Here is a 19,222-nt window from a genome sequence, read left to right as displayed (position 1 = left end):
ATCAAACTGCTTAGAACCTGTAATAAATAGGTCTTAAAAACAGATAAAAAAGAAATGTTGCGTACAGGGGAACAAAGATAAGAATGATATCAGATTTCTTATGAGAAACAGTACAATTAAGAACAATGGGGGCTTCCCTGGTGGCACAGTGGTTGAGAGTCCGCCTGCCGATGCAGGGGACACGGGTTCGTGCCCCGGTCCGGGAAGATCCCACATGCCGTGGAGCGGCTGGGCCTGTGAGCCATGGCCGCTGAGCCTGCGCGTCCGGAGCCTGTGCTCCATAACGGGAGAGGCCACAACAGTGAGAGGCCCGCGTACCGCAAAAAAAAAAAAAAAAAAAAAAAAGAAGAAGAACAATGACTTTAAAGTACTGAAAGGGAAAAAAAAAAACCTCTCAGGTTAGAATTCTAAACCCAGCAAAGGTATCTATCAAAAAATAAAGGTAAAATAAAAACATTTTCAGACATACCAAAACTGAAATAATTCAGTAGACTTACAGTATATGAAATGTTAAAGGACATCCTTATCATTTAAATCTCTCTAAAAGATAAATGGAAGTCTAAACAAAAATAATAGCAATGTGTTTGGGGTTTTGTTTTTTGTGTGTGTGTGTTGTACGCGGGCCTCTCACTGTTGTGGCCTCTCCCGCTGCGGAGCACAGGCTCCGGATGCACAGGCTCAGTGGCCATGGCTCATGGGCCCAGCCGCTCCGTGGCATGTAGGATCTTCCCAGACCAGGGCACGAACCCGTGTCCCCTGCATCAGCAGGCGGACTCTCAACCACTGCGCCACCAGGGAAGCCCTGTTTGGGGTTTTTTAACATGTAAAAGTAAAATGTATAACAGCACAAAGGTCAGGAGGAAGGAAGTGGAAGTATAATGTTATAAGGTTCTTATACTGTACATGACATGGTATAATATCACTTGAAGGTAGACTGATAAGTTAAAGATGTATGCTGTAAACCCTAAAGCAACCACTAAAACAACAAAACAATTATAGCTAATAAGAAAACAGGAGAGAAAAATAGTATGAAAATAAATCCAAAAGAAGGCAGGAAAAGAGGAAAAGGGGAACATAGGACAGATGGGACAAATAGAAATCAAATAGCAAGAAGATATATTTATACCTGACTGTATCAGTAATCACATTAAATGTAAATAGTCTAATTTCCCCAAATTAAAAAGCAGAGGTGGTCAGGTTGGGGTGTGGGGAGGAAGCAAAACTGAATTATATACTGCCTGCAAGAAATGCTTTATACATGAAGACAAATCTTTTCAAAGGAAAAGGATGGAAAAAGATATACTATGATGATGACATTAATCAAAAGGAAGCTGGAGGGCTTCCCTGGTGGTGCAGTGGTTGAGGGTCCGCCTGCCGATGCAGGGGACATGGGTTCATGCCCCGGTCCGGGAAGATCCCACATGCCGCGGAGCGGCTGGGCCCGTGAGCCATGGCCGCTGAGCCTGCGCGTCCGGAGCCTGTGCTCTGCAGCGGGAGAGGCCACAACAGTGGGAGGCCCGCGAAACGCAAAAAAAAAAAAAAAAAAGCTGGAGTGACTCTATTAATATCAAAGTATATTCTCAGACCACAATGGAATTAAATTAGAAATGAATAACAGAAAGATGTCTGGGAAAATCCCCAAGCACTTGAAAACTAAATTATCCAATCTAAATAACCCATGGATGAAAGAAGAAATCAAAAGGGAAATTTTAAAGTATTTTGAAGTGAATGAAAATGAAACCACAGCATACCAAAACTTGTGGGATACTGCTAAAGCAGTACTTAGGGAGAAATGTGTAGCACTAAACACCAATGTTTAAAAGAAGAAATAAAACAATGACCTCAGCTTCTACCTTAAGAAACTAGAACAAAAAGAGCAAATTAAACTCAAAGTGAGTAAAAGAAAAGAAATAATAAAGATCCAAGTGGAAATCAATGAAATAGAAAATAAAAACAATAGAAAAATCAATAAAACTTTTCCTTTGACAAGATTGGATCAGTCAAGGAAAAAAAAAGACACTAATTACCAGTATCATTCATAAGAGAAGTGACATTACTACAGATTCTACAGATATAAAAAGAATAATAAGGAAATATGGTAAACAACTTTATGTCAATAAATTCAACAACCTAAATGAAATAGACAAATTCACTGGGAGACAAACTACCAAAGCTCACTTAAAAAGGAATAAACTGAATTGCCTTATACTACTTAAAAATTGAATTTAGGTTAAAAAAAAAATCCCTCAAAGAAAACTCCAGGCCAAGATGGCTTTACTGGTAAATTCTACCAAACATACAATAAAGAAACAGTACCAATTTGTATACAAACTCTTCCCAAAACATTGAAAAGGAAGGAATTCTTCCCAACGAACTATTTTTGATGAGAAGGAGAAGGAGGAAGAGGCAGCTAGCATTACCCTGATACCAAAAGCAGACATTTTGCAAGAAAAGAAAACTGCAGACCAGTAACCCTCGTGAATATAGATGCAAAAATTCTAAACAAATCCATATCTTAAAAAAGGAAAAATACATCATGGCCAAGTGGAGACTAATCCATTAATACAGCTTTATTTATAAGAGACAAAAGCTAGAAGCAATTCAGTGGGTGAATGGATAAACAAAATGGTATATCCATACAGTGGAATATTCGGCAAGAACAAAGAATGAACTATTGATACATGCAATGATGTAGTTGAATCTCACGTCGTGAGTGAAAAAAAAGCAACATTAAAGAGTTCATACCGTATGAGTTCATTTATAGAAAGTGCAAACTAATCTATAGCCAGTGAAAACATATCAAAGGTACTTAGGAATGTTGAGGTGGGGGAGCAGGGCATGGAGGGATGTAAGTAGATTACCAGTGGGCATGAGGAAACTTTTGGGAGTGATGGATATATTCATTATCCTGATTGTGGTGATGGTTTCATACATGTATACATATATCAAACTTGTCAAATTGTATACTTTACATAAGCATATATCAATTATACATCAATAAAAAAGTTTTAAATTATTAGCAACATGGAAAATAATTATAGGATTAAAAAGCATTATACAAAATGTATGTGTACTATTATTACAGTAATCAAAATATCAAAATTAATATTTCTGTCGTGGCATAATGGAGTTTTCTCCTCCATTTTCCATATTTTCTTTAATGTTTTCCTAACTTTTGTAATTAAGGTTATCTACAGCAAAATCACAAATGTAAAAAGAAGTGCCCTCTTATAGTAATTCTGTTTTTCCTTAACTTTTTACAGGGAATCACTTTAAAAATGAATGAGCTAAATCACTGTATTGTTGCAAGAATCATGCATGGGGGCATGATTCATAGGCAAGGTAAGTTCCATATATAATTCTTTCTTTCCCTCCTTAATTTTTTTCCTGTAGCGTAGTGTTTTATGATCCATATAAAAGATCAGTTTCATTTATGTTTTATATAAATGATTTATTTAAGTTATCTGTCTTTGGTTTTAATCACTGTTGGCCTCCATTCGCTTTTATTCATCTCCACATGCTCCAATCTGTAGATACTCAAGGGAGGGTATATTATAGTTTTGTTGCAGGAGCATCTCTGAGTCACTCTTTAGATCCTGACTTATTAGAGGCCATGGGAGATAAAGTATTATCATATCAGGCCTCAGGATAGGTGGAAGACGTCTGTACTGGGATACAAGATAGATAGATATATATTTGCAAAGTTAAATGACAGTTGAAGAATTGCTCTCGCATTCATTCAGGAATGAGATATACTATTTATAAATTAGGAAATTAGAATTTGATAAATAACAATATAAAATTTAAATGGTAAAATAAGAGATATCAAATCTGTGATTAACTTCTTAATACCTGCTACAATAAGTGCAGTCATTCTGAGAAGGGAATACACTAAGGACCGAAGTAGACAAAGAATGATTTTTTGAGAAAGTGGAACTATTGTTAACCCTCAGGTGGATGGGATTTTTAGACATGTAGGTTTAGGCTCCTCTTTGAAAGGACTGAGTTATATGCATTAGTATTTAGAGCCTGATCCAAAAATGATTCTCCTGTCCAAAAATTAGACTTCCTTTCTTTGAGATCGTGTTATTTTTGTACTTAACACCTCTTTCCTTAACCCTGGAGAGCAAGAGGTAACACCATAAGCCTTTTAGTGCCTTCTTGTCCTCTTTAGAGATGACTGCTGTGTCTGGCATTACTGCTGCCTTCAGAGGAATCTGTAGGTTTCATGAGTGAATAGCACTCACACAGGATAATGTTTGGTTTTAAATTCCTGTATGAATTTTTTGTTTATTTTTTTAAATAACTTGCTATAAATTCAGTAAAGTCACAACACCATTATTTCTTTAATCTCTTTTTCTTATATTACCGCACTGGCAAAAACTTGCTGTCTTTAATAGAAGTGGTATAGTGAACATCCTTGTCCTATTCTTGTTTTTAAAAGGTAGCTTTCCAATGTTTCCCCATGAAGAAGAATATTTACTATAGATTTTTAGTAGATACCTTTTATTAGGGCTGAAGAAGTTCTCTTATATTCTTAGTTGCTGGACATTTTAATTATGATTGGGTTTTGAATTTTATCAAATGCTTCTTCTGCATCTGCTGAGATGATTTATTTTCTTTTTACCTATTAATGTGGTGAATGACTTTTAAAGACATCCTAATGATAACCACCCCCCTCCTGGCATTTTTCAGATAAACCCAGCTTAGTCATTGTGTATTATCTTTTGGTATGTACTGCTTGGTTCTGTGTGCTATTATTTTGTTTAAGATTTTTGTGATTGCAATTAGGAGTGAGACTGGCCTGTAGTTAATTTTCCTTCCTGTGTTTCTCTGTCTGATGTTAGTTTCAAAGTTACATTGGCCTCATAAAATGACTTGGAGAACCTCTCTTCATGAGTTCTCTGAATATTGTATAATATTGGAATGATTTGTAGCCTGTAAGTTTAGTAGAACTTGCCTATAAAACTATCAGGGGCTGGTGTTTTGTGTTTGGTTTCTTTCAAGGAAGATTTTTTTTTTACCACTGTTTAATTTCTTTAACATTCATAAGGCTATTCAGCCTTTCTATATCTTGAGTGAGTTCTGGTAAATTACATTTTTCTGAAAAAATCTTAAGTTTTTAAAATTATTCTAGTAAGCTTCTTCTTAGTGTCCTCTTACCTTTTTATTTTCTGCTGTCTCTGTAATTATGTACCCTTTATTCCTAATATTTATTTGTGCCTTGTCTTTTTTCTCTTGATCAACTTAGCAGAGGTTTGTTCAAAAACCCACTTTGGGTTCTGTTAATTCTCTCCATTGTATATTTATTTTCTATTTTATTGTTTTATGGCCTAATTTTTATTTTCTCCTTCCTTCTACTTTCTGTTGGTTTTATCTAACTTTTAAAATTCAACACTTAGTTCATTTATTCCAGTCTTTCTTCATCTCTAATATATACATTTAAGGTTAAACTCTACCTCTCTAAGTACTGTTTTATCAGTATCCCACCAGTTATGATATGAAGCATTTTTATTGTGATTCAGTTCTAAGTATTTTTGAATTTCTAGTGTTATATTTTTCATTGACCCACAAGTTATTAGAAATGTTTTTATGTACCACATTTAAGTGGATTTCCTGTATATCTTTTTATGTTTTACTTCTAACTTAATTGCATTGGGGTCAGAGAATGTGGTCTGTATGACACCATTTCTTTGAGGTTTGTTGAGACTTGCTTTATTATGCCACTTTAATCATTTTTGTAAATGGTCCATGTGTACGTAACAAGACTGTTTATTCTTTAATTGTTGCATGCAGAGTTCTCTATATGATTGCTTGAGGTTAATTTTTTTGTTCAAATATTCTATATATTGACTAATTTCTTATCTGTTTGACCTATCAATAATTGTTGAAATATTCCAATTATCATGGTAGAGTTTTTCTATTTCTACTTATAGATCTCTCACTTTTGGTTTTATGTATTCAAAGCTGTTTTATTAGGAGCATAGAAGTGCCTGGTAACCATGTCTATCCTTAATATACTTTCTACTTAAAACCTATTTTATAGTAATATAGTTATTCCAACTTAATTTTAGTATTTCCTAGCATGTCTTCTTCCCTCATTTCTAACCATTCTGTGCCTGTATGCAGTAGAGTGTGTCTTACAAACATTTCCAAATTTGGGTTTTTCATTTTGTAATGCACTCTGATGATTGCTATCTTTTAATGGGCAAGGTTAGTCCATAATATTTATTTTGATGATTTCTATCATCTTGCTTTTTTAAATATTTATTCCATATTTTAATTGATTTTTTTCTTCATTTTTGTTCCATCCCCCCACCCCCCAGTAAATTAGAATTTCAGTACTCTATTCCTATTTTTTAGGTGGTTACCTTGAAATTTTGTCATACATATTTAACTCAACATATACTAAAGTGAAACAGTATGTTAATCCCACTCCCAAAGAGTACAAAGACACTAGAACATCAAGTTAGACCCCACTCTTGACTTGCGTATTATTCTTGCCCAGCACTTTCGTTCTGTCCTGTTTTAAATCCACAAATTTGAAATTACTCTTAAAATACATGACCATTTTTGTTTGGATTTACATAAATGTTTACGATTTTATTTGCTCATCATTCCTTTTTGCATTGCAGACCATCCTTTGGGGAGCATTTTTCTTTCTTCCTAAACTACATCCTTTAAAGTTCCTTTAGTGATAGTCTCTTGTTGATAAACTCCCTCAGGTGGTGTTTGTCTGTAAATATTTCATTTCAACCTCAATCTTTTTTTTTTTGAACATCTTTCTAAGAGTATAATTGCCTTACAATGTTGTGTTAGTTTGTGCTGTATAACAAAGTGAATCAGCTATATGTATACATATACCCCCATATCTCCTCCCTCTTGCATCTCCCTTCCACGTTCCCTATCCCACCCCTCTAGGTGGTCACAAAGCACCAAGCTGATCTCCCCATGCAGTGCGATGCAGCTGCTTCCCACTAGCTATCTATTTTACATTTGGTAGTGTATATATGTCAATGCTACTCTCTCACTTAGTCCCAGCTTACCCTTCCCCCTCCCCATGTCCTCAAGTCCATTCTCTACGTCTGTGTCTTTATTCCTGTCCTGCCCCTAGGTTCTTCAGAACCTTTTTTTTTTTTTTTTTTTTTTTTAGATTCCATATATGTGTGTTAGCCTACGGTATTCGTTTTTCTCTTTCTGACTTACTTCACTCGGTATGACAGACTCTAGGTCCATCCACCTCACTACAAATAACTCAATTTCGTTTCTTTTTATGGCTGAGTAATATTCCATTGTATATATGTGCCACACCTTCTTTATCGATTCATCTGTCGATGGACACTTAGGTTGCTTCCATGTCCTGGCTATTGTAAATACAGCTGCAATGAGCATTGTGGTACATGACTCTTTGTGAATTATGGTTTTCTCGGGGTGTATGCTCAGTAGTGAGATTGCTGGGTCATATGGTAGTTCTATTCTTAGTTTTTTAAGGAACCTCCATACTGTTCTCCATAGTGGCTGTATCAATTTACAATCCCACCAACAGTGCAACAGGGTTCCCTTTTCACCACACCCTCTCCAGCATTTATTGTTTGTAGATATTTTGATGATGGCCATTCTGACTGGTGTGAGATGATATCTCATTGTAGTTTTGGTTTGCATTTCTCTCATGATTAGTGATGTTGAGCAACCTTTCATGTGTTTGTTGGCAATCTGTATGTCTTCTTTGGAGAAATGTCTGTTTAGGTTTCCTGCCCATTTTTGGATTGGGTTGTTTGTTTTTTTGATATTGAGCTGCCTGTAAATTTTGGAGATTAATCCTTTGTCAGTTGCTTCATTTGCAAATATTTTCTCCCATTCTGAGGGTTGTCTTTTCGTCTTGTTTATGGTTTCCTTTGCTGTGCAAAAGCTTTGAAGTTTCATTAGGTCCCATTTGTTTATTTTTGTTTTTATTTCCATTTCTCTAGGAGCTGGGTCAAAAAGGATCTTGCTGTGATTTATGTCAAACAGTGTTCTTCCTATGTTTTCCCCTAAGAGTTTGATAGTGTCTGGCCTTACATTTAGGTCTTTAATCCATTTTGAGTTTATTTTTGTGTATGGTGTTAGGAAGTGTTCTAATTTCATTCTTTTTCATGTAGCTGTCCAGTTTTCCCAGCACCATTTATTGAAGAGGCTGTCTTTTCTCCACTGTATATTCTTGCCTCCTTTATCAAAGATAAAGTGACCATATGTGTGTGGGTTTATCTCTGAGCTTTCTATCCTGTTCCATTGATGTATATTTCTGTTTTAATGCCAGTACCATACTGTCTTGATTACTGTACCTTTGTAGTATAGTCGGAAGTCAGGGAGCCTGATTCCTCCAGCTCCGTTTTTCTTTCTCAAGATTGCTTTGGCTATTTGGGGTCTTTTGTGTTTCCATACAAATTGTGACATTTTTAATTCTAGTTCTGTGAGAAATGCTATTGGTAGTTTGATAGAGATTGCATTGAATCTGTAGATTGCTTTGGGTAGTATAGCCATCTTCACAGTGTTGCTTCTTCCAATCCAGGAACATGGTATATCTCTCCATCTGTATCATCTTTAATTTCTTTCATCAGTGTCTTATAGTTTTCTGCATACAGGTCTTTTGTCTCCTTAGGTAGGATTATTCCTAGGTATATTTTATTCTTTTTGTTGCCGTGGTTAATGGGAGTGTTTCCTTAATTTCTCTTTCAGAGTTTTCATCGTTAGTGTATGGGAATGCAAGAGATTTCTGTGCATTAATTTTATATCCTGCAACTTTACCAAATTCATTGATTAGCTCTAGTAGTTTTCTGCTAGCATCTTTAGGATTCTGTATGTATAGTATCATGTCATCTGCAAACAGTGACAGCTTTACTTCTTTTCCGATTTGGATTCCTTTTATTTCTTTTTCTTCTCTGATTGCTGTGGCTATAACTTCCAAAACTATGTTGAATAATAGTGGAGAGAGTGGGCATCCTTATCTTGTTCCTGATTTTAGAGGAAATGGTTTCAGTTTTTCACCACTGAGAATGATGTTGACTGTGGGTTTGTCATATATGACCTTTATTATGTTGAGGTAAATTCCCTATATGCCTACTTTCTGGAGAGTTTTTATCATAAATGGGTGTTGAATTTTGTCAAAAAGCTTTTTCTGAATCTACTGAGATTATCATATGGTTTTTCTCCTTCAATTTGTTAATATGGTGTATCACATTGATTGATTTGCATATATTGAAGAGTCCCTGCATTCCTGGGATAAACCCCACTTGATCATGGTGTATGATCCTTTTAATGTGTTGTTGGATTCTGTTTGCTAGTATTTTGTTGAGGATTTTTGCATCTATGTTCATCAGTGATATTGGTCTGTAGTTTTCTTTTTTTGTGACATCTTTGTCTGGTTTTGGTATCAGGGTGATGGTGGCCTTGTAGAATGAGTTTGGGAGTGTTCTTCCCTCTGCTATATTTTGGAAGAGTTTGAGAAGGATAGGTGTTAGCTTTTCTCCAAATGTTTCATAGAATTCACCCGTGAAACCATCTGGTCCTGGGCTTTTGTTTGTTGGAAGATTTTTAATCACAGTCTCAATTTCACTGCTTGTGATTGGTCTGTTTATATTTTCTATTTCTTCCTGGCTCAGTCTCAGAAGGTTGTGCTTTTCTAAGAATTTGTCCATTTCTTCCAGGTTGTCCGTTTTATTGGCATAGAGTTGCTTGTAGTAATCCCTCATGATTCTTTGTATTTCTGCAGTGTCAATTGTTACTTCTCCTTTTTTCATTTCTAATATTGTTGATTTGAGTCTTCTCCCTTTTTTTCTTGATGAGTCTATCTAGTGGTTTATCAATCTTGTTTATCTTCTCAAAGAACCAGCTTTTAGTTTTATTGATCTTTGCTATTGTTTCCTTCATTTCTTTTTCATTTGTTTCTGATCTGATCTTTATGATTTCTTTCCTTCTGCTAACTTTGGGGGTTTTTGGTTCTTTTTCTAATTGCTTTAGGTGTAAAGTTAGGTTGTTTATTTGAGATGTTTCTTGTTTCTTGAGGTAGGATTGTATTGCTATAAGCTTCCCTCTTAGAACTGCTTTTGCTGCATCCTGTAGGTTTTGGGTCATCATGTTTTCATTGTCATTTGTTTCTAGGTATTTTTTTATTTCCTCTTTGATTTCTTCAGTGATCTCTTGGTTATTTAGTAGCGTATTGTTTAGCCTCCATGTGTTTGTATTTTTTACAGTTTTTTTCCTGTAATTGATATGTAGTCTTATAGCACTGTGGTCGGAAAACATACTTGATACCATTTCAATTTTCTTAAATTTACCAAGGCTTGATTTGTGACCCAAGATATGATCTATCCTGGAGAATGTTCCATGAGCACTTGAGAAGAAAGTGTATTCTGTTGTTTTTGGATGGAATGTCCTATAAATATCAATTAAGCCCATCTTGTTTAATGTGTCATTTAAAGCTTGTGTTTCCTTATTTATTTTCATTTTGGATGATTTGTCCATTGGTGAAAGTGGGGTGTTAAAGTCCCCTACTATTATTGTGTTACTGTCAATTTCCCCTTTATGTCAGCTTCAATCTTGATTACTTCTGCTGAGAGCACAGTTTTAAATTAATGGTTACCATTCTGTTTTCTTTTGCCATCTGTTGTTTGATATTGAGAAGTCTGGTGTCACTGTAATTGTCCTTGCTTTGTAGGTGATCTCTCCTTTCTCCCTGGACTTTTTAAGGTCTTTGTCTTTGATGTTCTGTAGTTTTACTACCTCCCAGCATGGATTTCTTTTTATTTTTCCTACTTGGGATACATTATTCTTCCTGGAGCTGTGTAGTCATGTTTTCATCAGTTCAAGAAAATTTGCAACCATGTTTCTTCAAATATTGCCTCTTCTCCATTCTCTCTATTCTCTCCTTCTGAACTCTAGGTAGATGTATGTTAGACATTCCCTCCATATCTCTTAATATCTTTTTCATATTTTCTTTATTTCTTGTTTCCTATTTTTCTTATCTCCTTACTTCTCTGAACTGCATTCTAGACAATTTATTTGGTTATGTCTTCCAGTTCACTGAAACTCTCTTCAGCCATATCTGAACTCCTGTTCAGCTCATCCGTTCATTGGTTTATGCTACCAATTATATTTTTCCTTTCTAGAGGTACTAGTCACTTCTTCTTCTTTTTATTTTCAGATCTGTATGTTCACACCTGATAATCTCTTGTTGCATGTTCATCCTTGTAAATAGGTCCCTTTCTTTCCCCTAATATTTAACATATAGCTATTTTACACAGGCATACCTTGGAGATATTACAGGTTTGGTTTCAGACCACCACAATAAAGTGAGTCACATGAATTTTTTTGTTTCCCAGTGCATATAAAAGTTATGTTTGCACTATGCTTTCATCTATTAAGCGTGCAATAGCATTATGTCTAAAAAATATACATACTTTAATTAAAAATTACTTTATTGCTAAAATATGCTAACCATCATCTAAGCCTTCAGCAAATCGTAATCTTTGCTCCTGGTGGAGGGTACTGTCTAGATGTTGATGGCTGCTGACCGATCAGGGTGGTGGTTGCTGAAGCTTGAGGTGGCTCTGGCAATTTCTTAAAAGAAGACAACAATGAAGTTTGCCTCATTGATTGACTCTTCCTTTCACAGATGATTTCTCTGTAGCATGAAGTGCTGTTTGATAGCATTTTACCCATGGTAGAACTTGTTTCAAAATTGTAGTCAGTTCTCTCAAACCCTGCCACTGCTTTATCAACTAAGTTTATGTAATATTCTAAATCCTTTGTTGTCATTTCAACAATCAGGTAAGTTTGCCATCTTATATGAGCACAGTTCATGACACCCCCAAAACAATTACAATAGTAACAGCAAAGATCACTTATCACAGATCACCATAACAAATATAATAATGATGAAAAAGTTTGAAGTATTGCGAGAATTACCAAAACATGATGCAGAGACATGAAGTGAGCAAATGCTGTTGGAAAAATGGTGCAGATAGACTTGCTCAACACAGGGTTGCCACAAACCTTCAATTTATAAAAAATGCAGTATCTTTGAGGCACAGTAAGGCAAGGCACAAGAAAACAAGGTATTCTTGTATTCTATATCTGACCATTCCAATATCTATCCTCCTCGAGGATCTAAATCTGTTTTTTCTCTTTCTGATGACTCGCATAGTAGTTTGCCTTATTGTATGTTTGGTGATCTTTGATTGTAAGCCTATTGCTTGTTCAAATCAGTGGAAGTCTTGGGGGCCTAAACTGGAAACGCTTTCCTCCAGAAAGGGTTTGTTCCTTGTTCTACCAGCTGCCATGGAGTACCACTGATCTGGGTCTTGGCTCCCTACAGAATCCTAGGCTCAGCTTCTCTAACTTGCTATTGGCCCAAGGCTCAGAATCCGGCCAGCAGGCATTACAGCAATGGCATTTACCCCTCCCACTATTTCATTCCATCCTTACTTTGCCACCACTCTGGATGCAGCTCACAGGGTTCTTTTGTGTGGAGGGGAGAGTGTGGATGGAAGTGGGAAGTGTTCTTGGGAATTTGCATTCCTTTTGTGAGACCAGTAACAGTTCAAGAGGTGTGCCCTAGACGGGATTTGTAGTTGTAAGAAAGTCTATGGGTACCTAATCAACCATATTTGAAACAAAAGTCCCCAAATTTTTATGTTTTATTATGTTAACTTTCAAACATGAGTAGAGAAAACAGTGCAGTCAGTTGAAGTAGAGAAAAGTGGAAAGAATAGTGAAGTGCTCGCCCACATACCCATAAGCCAGGTAGAATTATTGTTAATTCATGGCCACACTGGTTTCATCTGTATTTGCCCTACTGCCCACCCCCCTGGATTACTTTGAAGCAATACCAGGCGCCTTATTTTCTTTATATGCATTTTAGTGCGTACCTCTTAAAGATACAATGAGCTTTTCATGATGAGGTCAGGTCAATAAGTAAACGTGCACAATTCATAAATAAGAAAGCAAAATTTTATATAACACTATTTAAGCATTGGTTCTCAGTCGCTTTTTCTAGTTGAAGTATTACAGGACCCTGAAATGCCTACCAAGTTATTATTAAAAGGTTGCAGTATGTCTAATATAAACTTGTTGTTACACAGATATTATCATATCACAATTCTTTGAAAATCAACAGCCTTTGTATCATATTTGGTAGATAATAATGATAATAACAGCAAACACTTAAATGGTACTGACTATGTGCCAAGAACAGTTCTAAGCCCTCTACATGTATTAAACTCATTTAATCCTCATAACAATCCTATGAGATAGATACTGTTTTCATCTCCATTTTACAAATGTGAAAACCAAGACATGGAAAGTTTCAGTATGTTACCCAAGATCTTAAAGCTAGTATAAGTGATGAAGCAGAGGTATGAACCCAGACAGGCTGCATCTAGAAGTTGTAGTTTTAAACCACTATATACACACTGTCTCTCTCAGAAAAATAAGCAGATTTCTACAGCCATCTTTCAAAACTGTGTCTTCCATAAGTTATGTGTATCTGTTTTGGTGAGTTTACTATTTGAGCCTAACTTGTACCTGGTTCTGAAATATTGGCCTTCAGTATTTAGCTTAATTTTTTTAATTACTTACATTGCTGCCTTTGGATTTTATTATTATAAAAGTATATATCATTTCATGTTTATAATTTTGTGTAATTTCTTAGGTACACTTCATGTCGGAGATGAAATTCGAGAAATCAATGGCATCAGTGTGGCTAACCAAACAGTGGAACAGCTGCAAAAAATGCTTGTGAGTAAATGAAAATCTCTTTTTCTAAGATTGACTTTCAGTTCATTAACTTATTTATTAATGCACAAATAAAGGATATTCTTTTATAATCAGTATCTCTGGTTCCATCATTTGTGTGGACTTGAACTTATACAACATTCATAAAAACTGAGAACTAGGAAAATGTTCACATGCAGCAGAGCTTAGAAACATTTTGCCCATCTTTAGCAGTGTGGGCTTGAACATTCTCCTTTCAATCCTTTGTCTCCTGTTTCTTATTGAGCAGATGTTTAAAGAAAACCTTTGCAGTTGTGCATGCTTGTGAACTAGTTTCTCACTGACCTCAACTCTGCTGACATCAGCAGTGTCAGACGCCTCTTTCCTGTGTAGCTGAGTCATAGCCAGCTGTATTGGATTTCTCTACAGCACAGGGGAAAGGAAAGTCATAGTAGACCAAGTCATTTTTTACCATGTATATTCAAAATCCGTGTTCAAATTAGGCTTTGGATTGGGGCGGGGTGGGGGGTGCAGAGTGACAGGCCCTGGCGAGCAGAGGGAGATGTTTTGGACCTCTTGTCCTGGACCTTCTTCCCACCACAATGTAGCAGCCTCCCATGTTACTTATATTTATTAAAGGTGAAATAAGCACCACAGACTCACTACAGTCAAAACTAATGCCAAAATTATGAAATAAAGAGCAGATTTTTATGGAATACACCATCATAATGTAGCCTACCAAATATAATTCTTACGTAATTACTTGTTCTATTGTACAGTTCAACTTACATTCACTCTTGAAAGGCATGTCACTTAGAGTTGTGTTCGTGTCTATGAAAAGGTAACCATCAGAGGTCTGTTATACCATTGCTGTATGACCAGGACAGTCAGCCTTGACTTTGCAGGGCTTTTCCCAGGAATAACCTCCACTGTTAGTGTGAGCAGTTCCTGCTTTTATAACTCAGTTTCATTTTAGGCCCATGCACTCTCAGCTGACTTGCATTAAATACCCGCCCCCACATTTTCAGTGGTTTCTTGCGCGTTTTTGTGTGCAACATTTGTTTGTTAAAAGAGCTCTCCTTTTTTTTTCCTCCAGCGGGAAATGCGGGGGAGTATCACCTTCAAGATCGTGCCAAGTTACCGCACTCAGTCGTCATCCTGTGAGGTAATAGCTCTAACGAAACACCCCGTCTCCTCTGGGTTCTTAACTAACTGTCTGCTGATGGCTGAATGTTTTGGCTTTCTGGGAAATTGTTTCTGCCTGTGCTGTTGATCACTGCACACCAATTTTACAACAAAGATAACGGAACAGAGTAGGTCCCATCCACCTACTCAGCCCTGCTTCCATGGGGATGTCCTCAGCACTTTAACTTTCTGCAGGCTGGAATCAAAACAAAATACATATAGAGAAGCTCCAAATAATGACAAAGGCTTAATAAAGAACAAACAGAGTCTCTGGGGGAAAAAAAGGTAATTGCAATAATATTTCCAGGAAGTGCATTCACTTCCCTTGTTAAGAAATCACATAGATAGTTCTTCTTTCCAAGGATCTGAGAAGTGGTCTATTTCTGTTAAGATAGAGTAGTTCAAATAATTGTGACAGGTCTCTAGATGGATGTTAAGTCTATGAGAAATTGATAACTGACATTATTAGAGGAATATAGGCTTTTGCAACCTTCTCTGAAATTGTTTAAATTGGAATGTTATCTGATTCGTAAACAAGTTTTCTAGAGTAATACAAACCCAAAGTTCCTTTCTTACAATAGGCTTATCCTTTAGAAATTGTAGCTTTCCCAACCTATATTATTCAGTTTGCTATTGGTTAGTAAGTGAGATTCAAAAATCTATTCTTTTTATATTTGGAAATATGAGCCGGCCTAAATGGTGTCATCCTTTGGTCATTGCACATTCAGTTTGAATATTTTTTTCTGAAGCTTGTTCTTTCTTGTGCATCTTCCAAGTATGTGTACATCAATATGAAGTACACATTTCCTCCAGTTAATATTTAAGACTGACAGACAACTTATTTCATCTAGAAGATTGAATTTGTACTTAGGAGAAATTGATGGAGAAATTATAATGTTTCTTCCAGTCTCTAGTAGTGATGTAAATTTCACAAGAAAAATCAGAGGCTTCATGTTTTTTTGTAAACCTATTGAAGATAATGTATAAGAATTTGTAGTTTTGTCAAGTATATTTTTAGTGAGCCTTGACAATTGGGGTTTCTGTTATATCAGGTCTTGAGCTCCTCTCGGTGGCTTTTTATGGAACTTCAATTAGTACTATATTTCAAAACAAAATATAGAACTACTTCTGCTCCAGGATTTATAGTTTTGAAATTTGTTAACTAGTACACAAACCTTACTGGAAAATAGAGACTGTCACATGCATTTTTATGTAAAGCATTTTGATAGTCTAAAAATCACAGGTGGTCCTCATACCATTTCTCATCTTGGAAGAAATTTAGTAAATATGATTGATTTTTGTCTTTTTGGCTCACTAACCAGAAAACAGTGTTAGTTATTAAAAAGTTTCTCTTGTGTTTTTGAGTGGTTGAACTAGTTTTGGGATGGGACCAGAATTACACATATAAATGCTATGCTCTCGAGTAAAAAGAGCCCTCTCTTACCTTCTTTACCTCTGAAGAATAGGAAAAAATGTACTCCCCTCCTCGCCCTACCCCCAATCTGTTTGACTCTCCTGTGCTCTGGCAGAATTCAAGCCTGTGGTTGGACTCTTCCCAATTACAGCAGTACTTCCCAAAGAAAAGCTCTCTGGCCACCTTCATCAGCATCCCCCTGGCCGTTGGTAAAAGAGGGGACCCCTGCCCCACACCCTGGCCCTACTGACATGAGTCTCTGGGGGTGGCGCCTAGACATCATTCTGCTCACTAACATCTGACAGTACTCATCTAAGAGATCCCATTATTTAAAGGCTAACAGGTTCCGGAGGTTTTCTTTAAGTCTTCTAGAAAAAGCAAATGTCTTTTGAGCAGACATGCACATTTCAAAGGTTTCAAAGAACTCTACTAAACCAAAAATTTTTAAATACTTATTTTCATCCCCTCCTTTTTCTAACATTAAAGTTGATTTGGACAATAAGGGAGTGGAGCCTGGAAAGGATTTTGAGCATGTCACATAGTATAGTGGCTGTGGCTGCTGGGATCTTTGCCAGAATCTTTAGAGGCTCAAGATTATTGTTTTAATTAATCTGCTAAAATAATCTAAAAGAATAAAGGTTTCTTCTCTGGTGTATATCTATCTTTTACCCTTATTAGTAATATCTATCCTAGAAAGATTCTAAGGTGATTACAACATGAGAAGTCTTTTTTTGAGATTCACTTCACTTCAAATTGCATCATTCAGTAATTTTTGATACCGAGGTACCTAAGGATTATTAAATACTTTTCAAACCTAATTTTCAATAAAAATTAGGCAGTTGGGATCTTCAGCACAGTAATTTTATAGTAATATTTGTCATTTTACAGTACTTGGTAGGATTTTAATATCAAGTCACCCTTTGGGGTCTTATTTAAAGAAAGCAAAGGTTATAGAATGTTAGAGACAGGAAAGAAATGGTTAATGAATGACACGGTCATCACTTACAATATGTGAATCTTCAAACTGTAAAATTTTTTTTCATACTTCTGTGAAATCATGCAAGTAAGTCAGTATGGCACCTTTATAGCTAAAACCTCAAAGGAAATGGTTGTCAGACTGTGGTTGTAACTGTTGATGTGAATATCTCTGTTTCTGTGCTGGTGTTCTGTGTTAATGAACCTTGTGTCTTATTTCAGAGAGATTCCCCCTCCACTTCCAGACAGTCCCCAGCTAATGGTCATAGCAGCACTAACAATTCTGTTTCGGTAAGAACTCTAGCTCCACACAGCAAAGTGTGACAATTTTGTTGGTGCCACCTGCCATGAGTGTTCTAGTTACATGTGTTCAGTGGAAATATTGTCTTCTGCCGATATACAAGGCTACTACAGCTACAATGCAGTTTACTCCTGGAAAATCTTTTTCAACATTTTCTTCTCATTAAAAATGCCTTTCATTAGTTAAATTTGAAATGTAGTTCAAGACTGCTTTGGTCATTCTCAAAATATTTCTCTGTCACCCATCTACTATTTATGACTTTGCTCAAAGTTATGCAAAGGATGTAAGTGGAAGTTTCTTGAAATTTCTCAACATTTTTTTTTAATTTGAGAAAGATAAAGAAATGTAAGGATTTTGCAGAGTAGGCATTTGGGTATTCTTGGGCTTTGTAGTTGTCTATTCTGAGTGATATCAGCAACATGTTTTAGTTTCCGCTATCTAAGTTTACGAATTGGTGTGCCCTCTGTTATTGTGGTACATGCACATACTTTTGTGAATTATAAGCCTTGCCTGGATATAAACAGCAAAAGGAACTGGCTTCAAACTGCACTAAAGCCACGCTATTATCACATCTTTAACACAAAGTACTTTATATTTTGACTTGAACTTGGAATTTTACTTTTTTTTTTCAGAACTATCCATTTTGGAAAGTAAAAAGAATTGTTTTTAATTTAAACAAATGGGAGCACTTAATACGTGCAGGTGTGCAATATTTGGGGTAACAAAATCTCTAAGTTGCTGATATTGCTGTTAAAAATATTGAGAGTTCTAATAATACAGCAGTATCACTTTTTTCCTGACTATTAACTTGCCCTTTAAAAATATATCAACATTTTTATCAGATACATTTTAAAATAATTTAGAGATCACCTCAAATGGAATGATATAAGAGAAATTAAGGAAGAAAATTTCCTAAGACTTTTATTTGCAGCTTCAAAACAGGCTACCAAAGGAATTCATTTATAACATTTAATAACTTTAAGATGGTGAAAATCCGTACAACCATTGAATTTTTCGAAATCTAAATGGTCGCAGTGACTAAGTTGAAAAGGGCAACAGCTCTTTTGAGTTTTGGGGGGTTTTTTAAATAGGCTATTTCACTTGCAGTGGCTTTTGTGTTGAAGATGCTGAGTTGTTTCTTAAGAACACATTTTCTCTCTGCTTAAACTTACCTGCTTTCTTCAGCTTGCTGCTAAATGGCCTGGGTTTGATTTTTTTTTTTTTGATAACTCAACATTTCTGAGAAATGGAATAATGTATATTATCTCTTTACAACTTAAATCTAGCTCATTTTTTAACCATATTGTAACAGAACACACAAATTACCTTGTACTCTTTGAAAAGTAAATGAAAATTTTTCTCCTGGGTTGGCTTTATTCTACAGGACTTGCCATCAACTACCCAACCAAAAGGACGACAGGTGAATAGATACCCTCTATAGAAACTTCTCTAAACTGAGCTGCTAATAGCCAATCCTTTATTAACCCTTTTCATCCCATAATGTCTGCATTTGGACCATAACATTTGAGCATTGAGAGCTTGTACCATTTCATTTTAACACATTACACATGACTAATTCTCTATAAAGATTTTTTTCC

General features: G+C 35.8%; 1 protein-coding gene across 6 annotated transcripts in view; it reads left to right on the top strand.

Moving 5' to 3' along the window:
• The window catches only part of CASK (calcium/calmodulin dependent serine protein kinase), a gene marked incomplete at both ends in the record, with an annotated part of 397,099 nt that overhangs the window by 344,506 nt on the left and 33,371 nt on the right, over nucleotides 1-19,222 (top strand). For 3 of the 6 annotated variants that reach the window (XM_079727522.1, XM_079727524.1, XM_079727523.1), the window contains 5 exons: nucleotides 3,264-3,342; nucleotides 13,688-13,773; nucleotides 14,846-14,914; nucleotides 17,546-17,614; nucleotides 19,009-19,044. In XM_079727522.1, the coding sequence (XP_079583648.1) occupies nucleotides 3,264-3,342; nucleotides 13,688-13,773; nucleotides 14,846-14,914; nucleotides 17,546-17,614; nucleotides 19,009-19,044 (339 nt within the window). The remainder of the gene's footprint in view (nucleotides 1-3,263; nucleotides 3,343-13,687; nucleotides 13,774-14,845; nucleotides 14,915-17,545; nucleotides 17,615-19,008; nucleotides 19,045-19,222) is intronic. The other 3 variants (XM_079727525.1, XM_079727527.1, XM_079727526.1) reach the window with 2 other exon arrangements.

This window comes from Hyperoodon ampullatus, assembly GCF_949752795.1.
Source record: "Hyperoodon ampullatus genome assembly, chromosome: X".
Classification (NCBI taxonomy): Eukaryota; Metazoa; Chordata; class Mammalia; order Artiodactyla; family Ziphiidae; genus Hyperoodon; species Hyperoodon ampullatus.
This window is presented reverse-complemented; position numbering and strand designations above follow the sequence as displayed.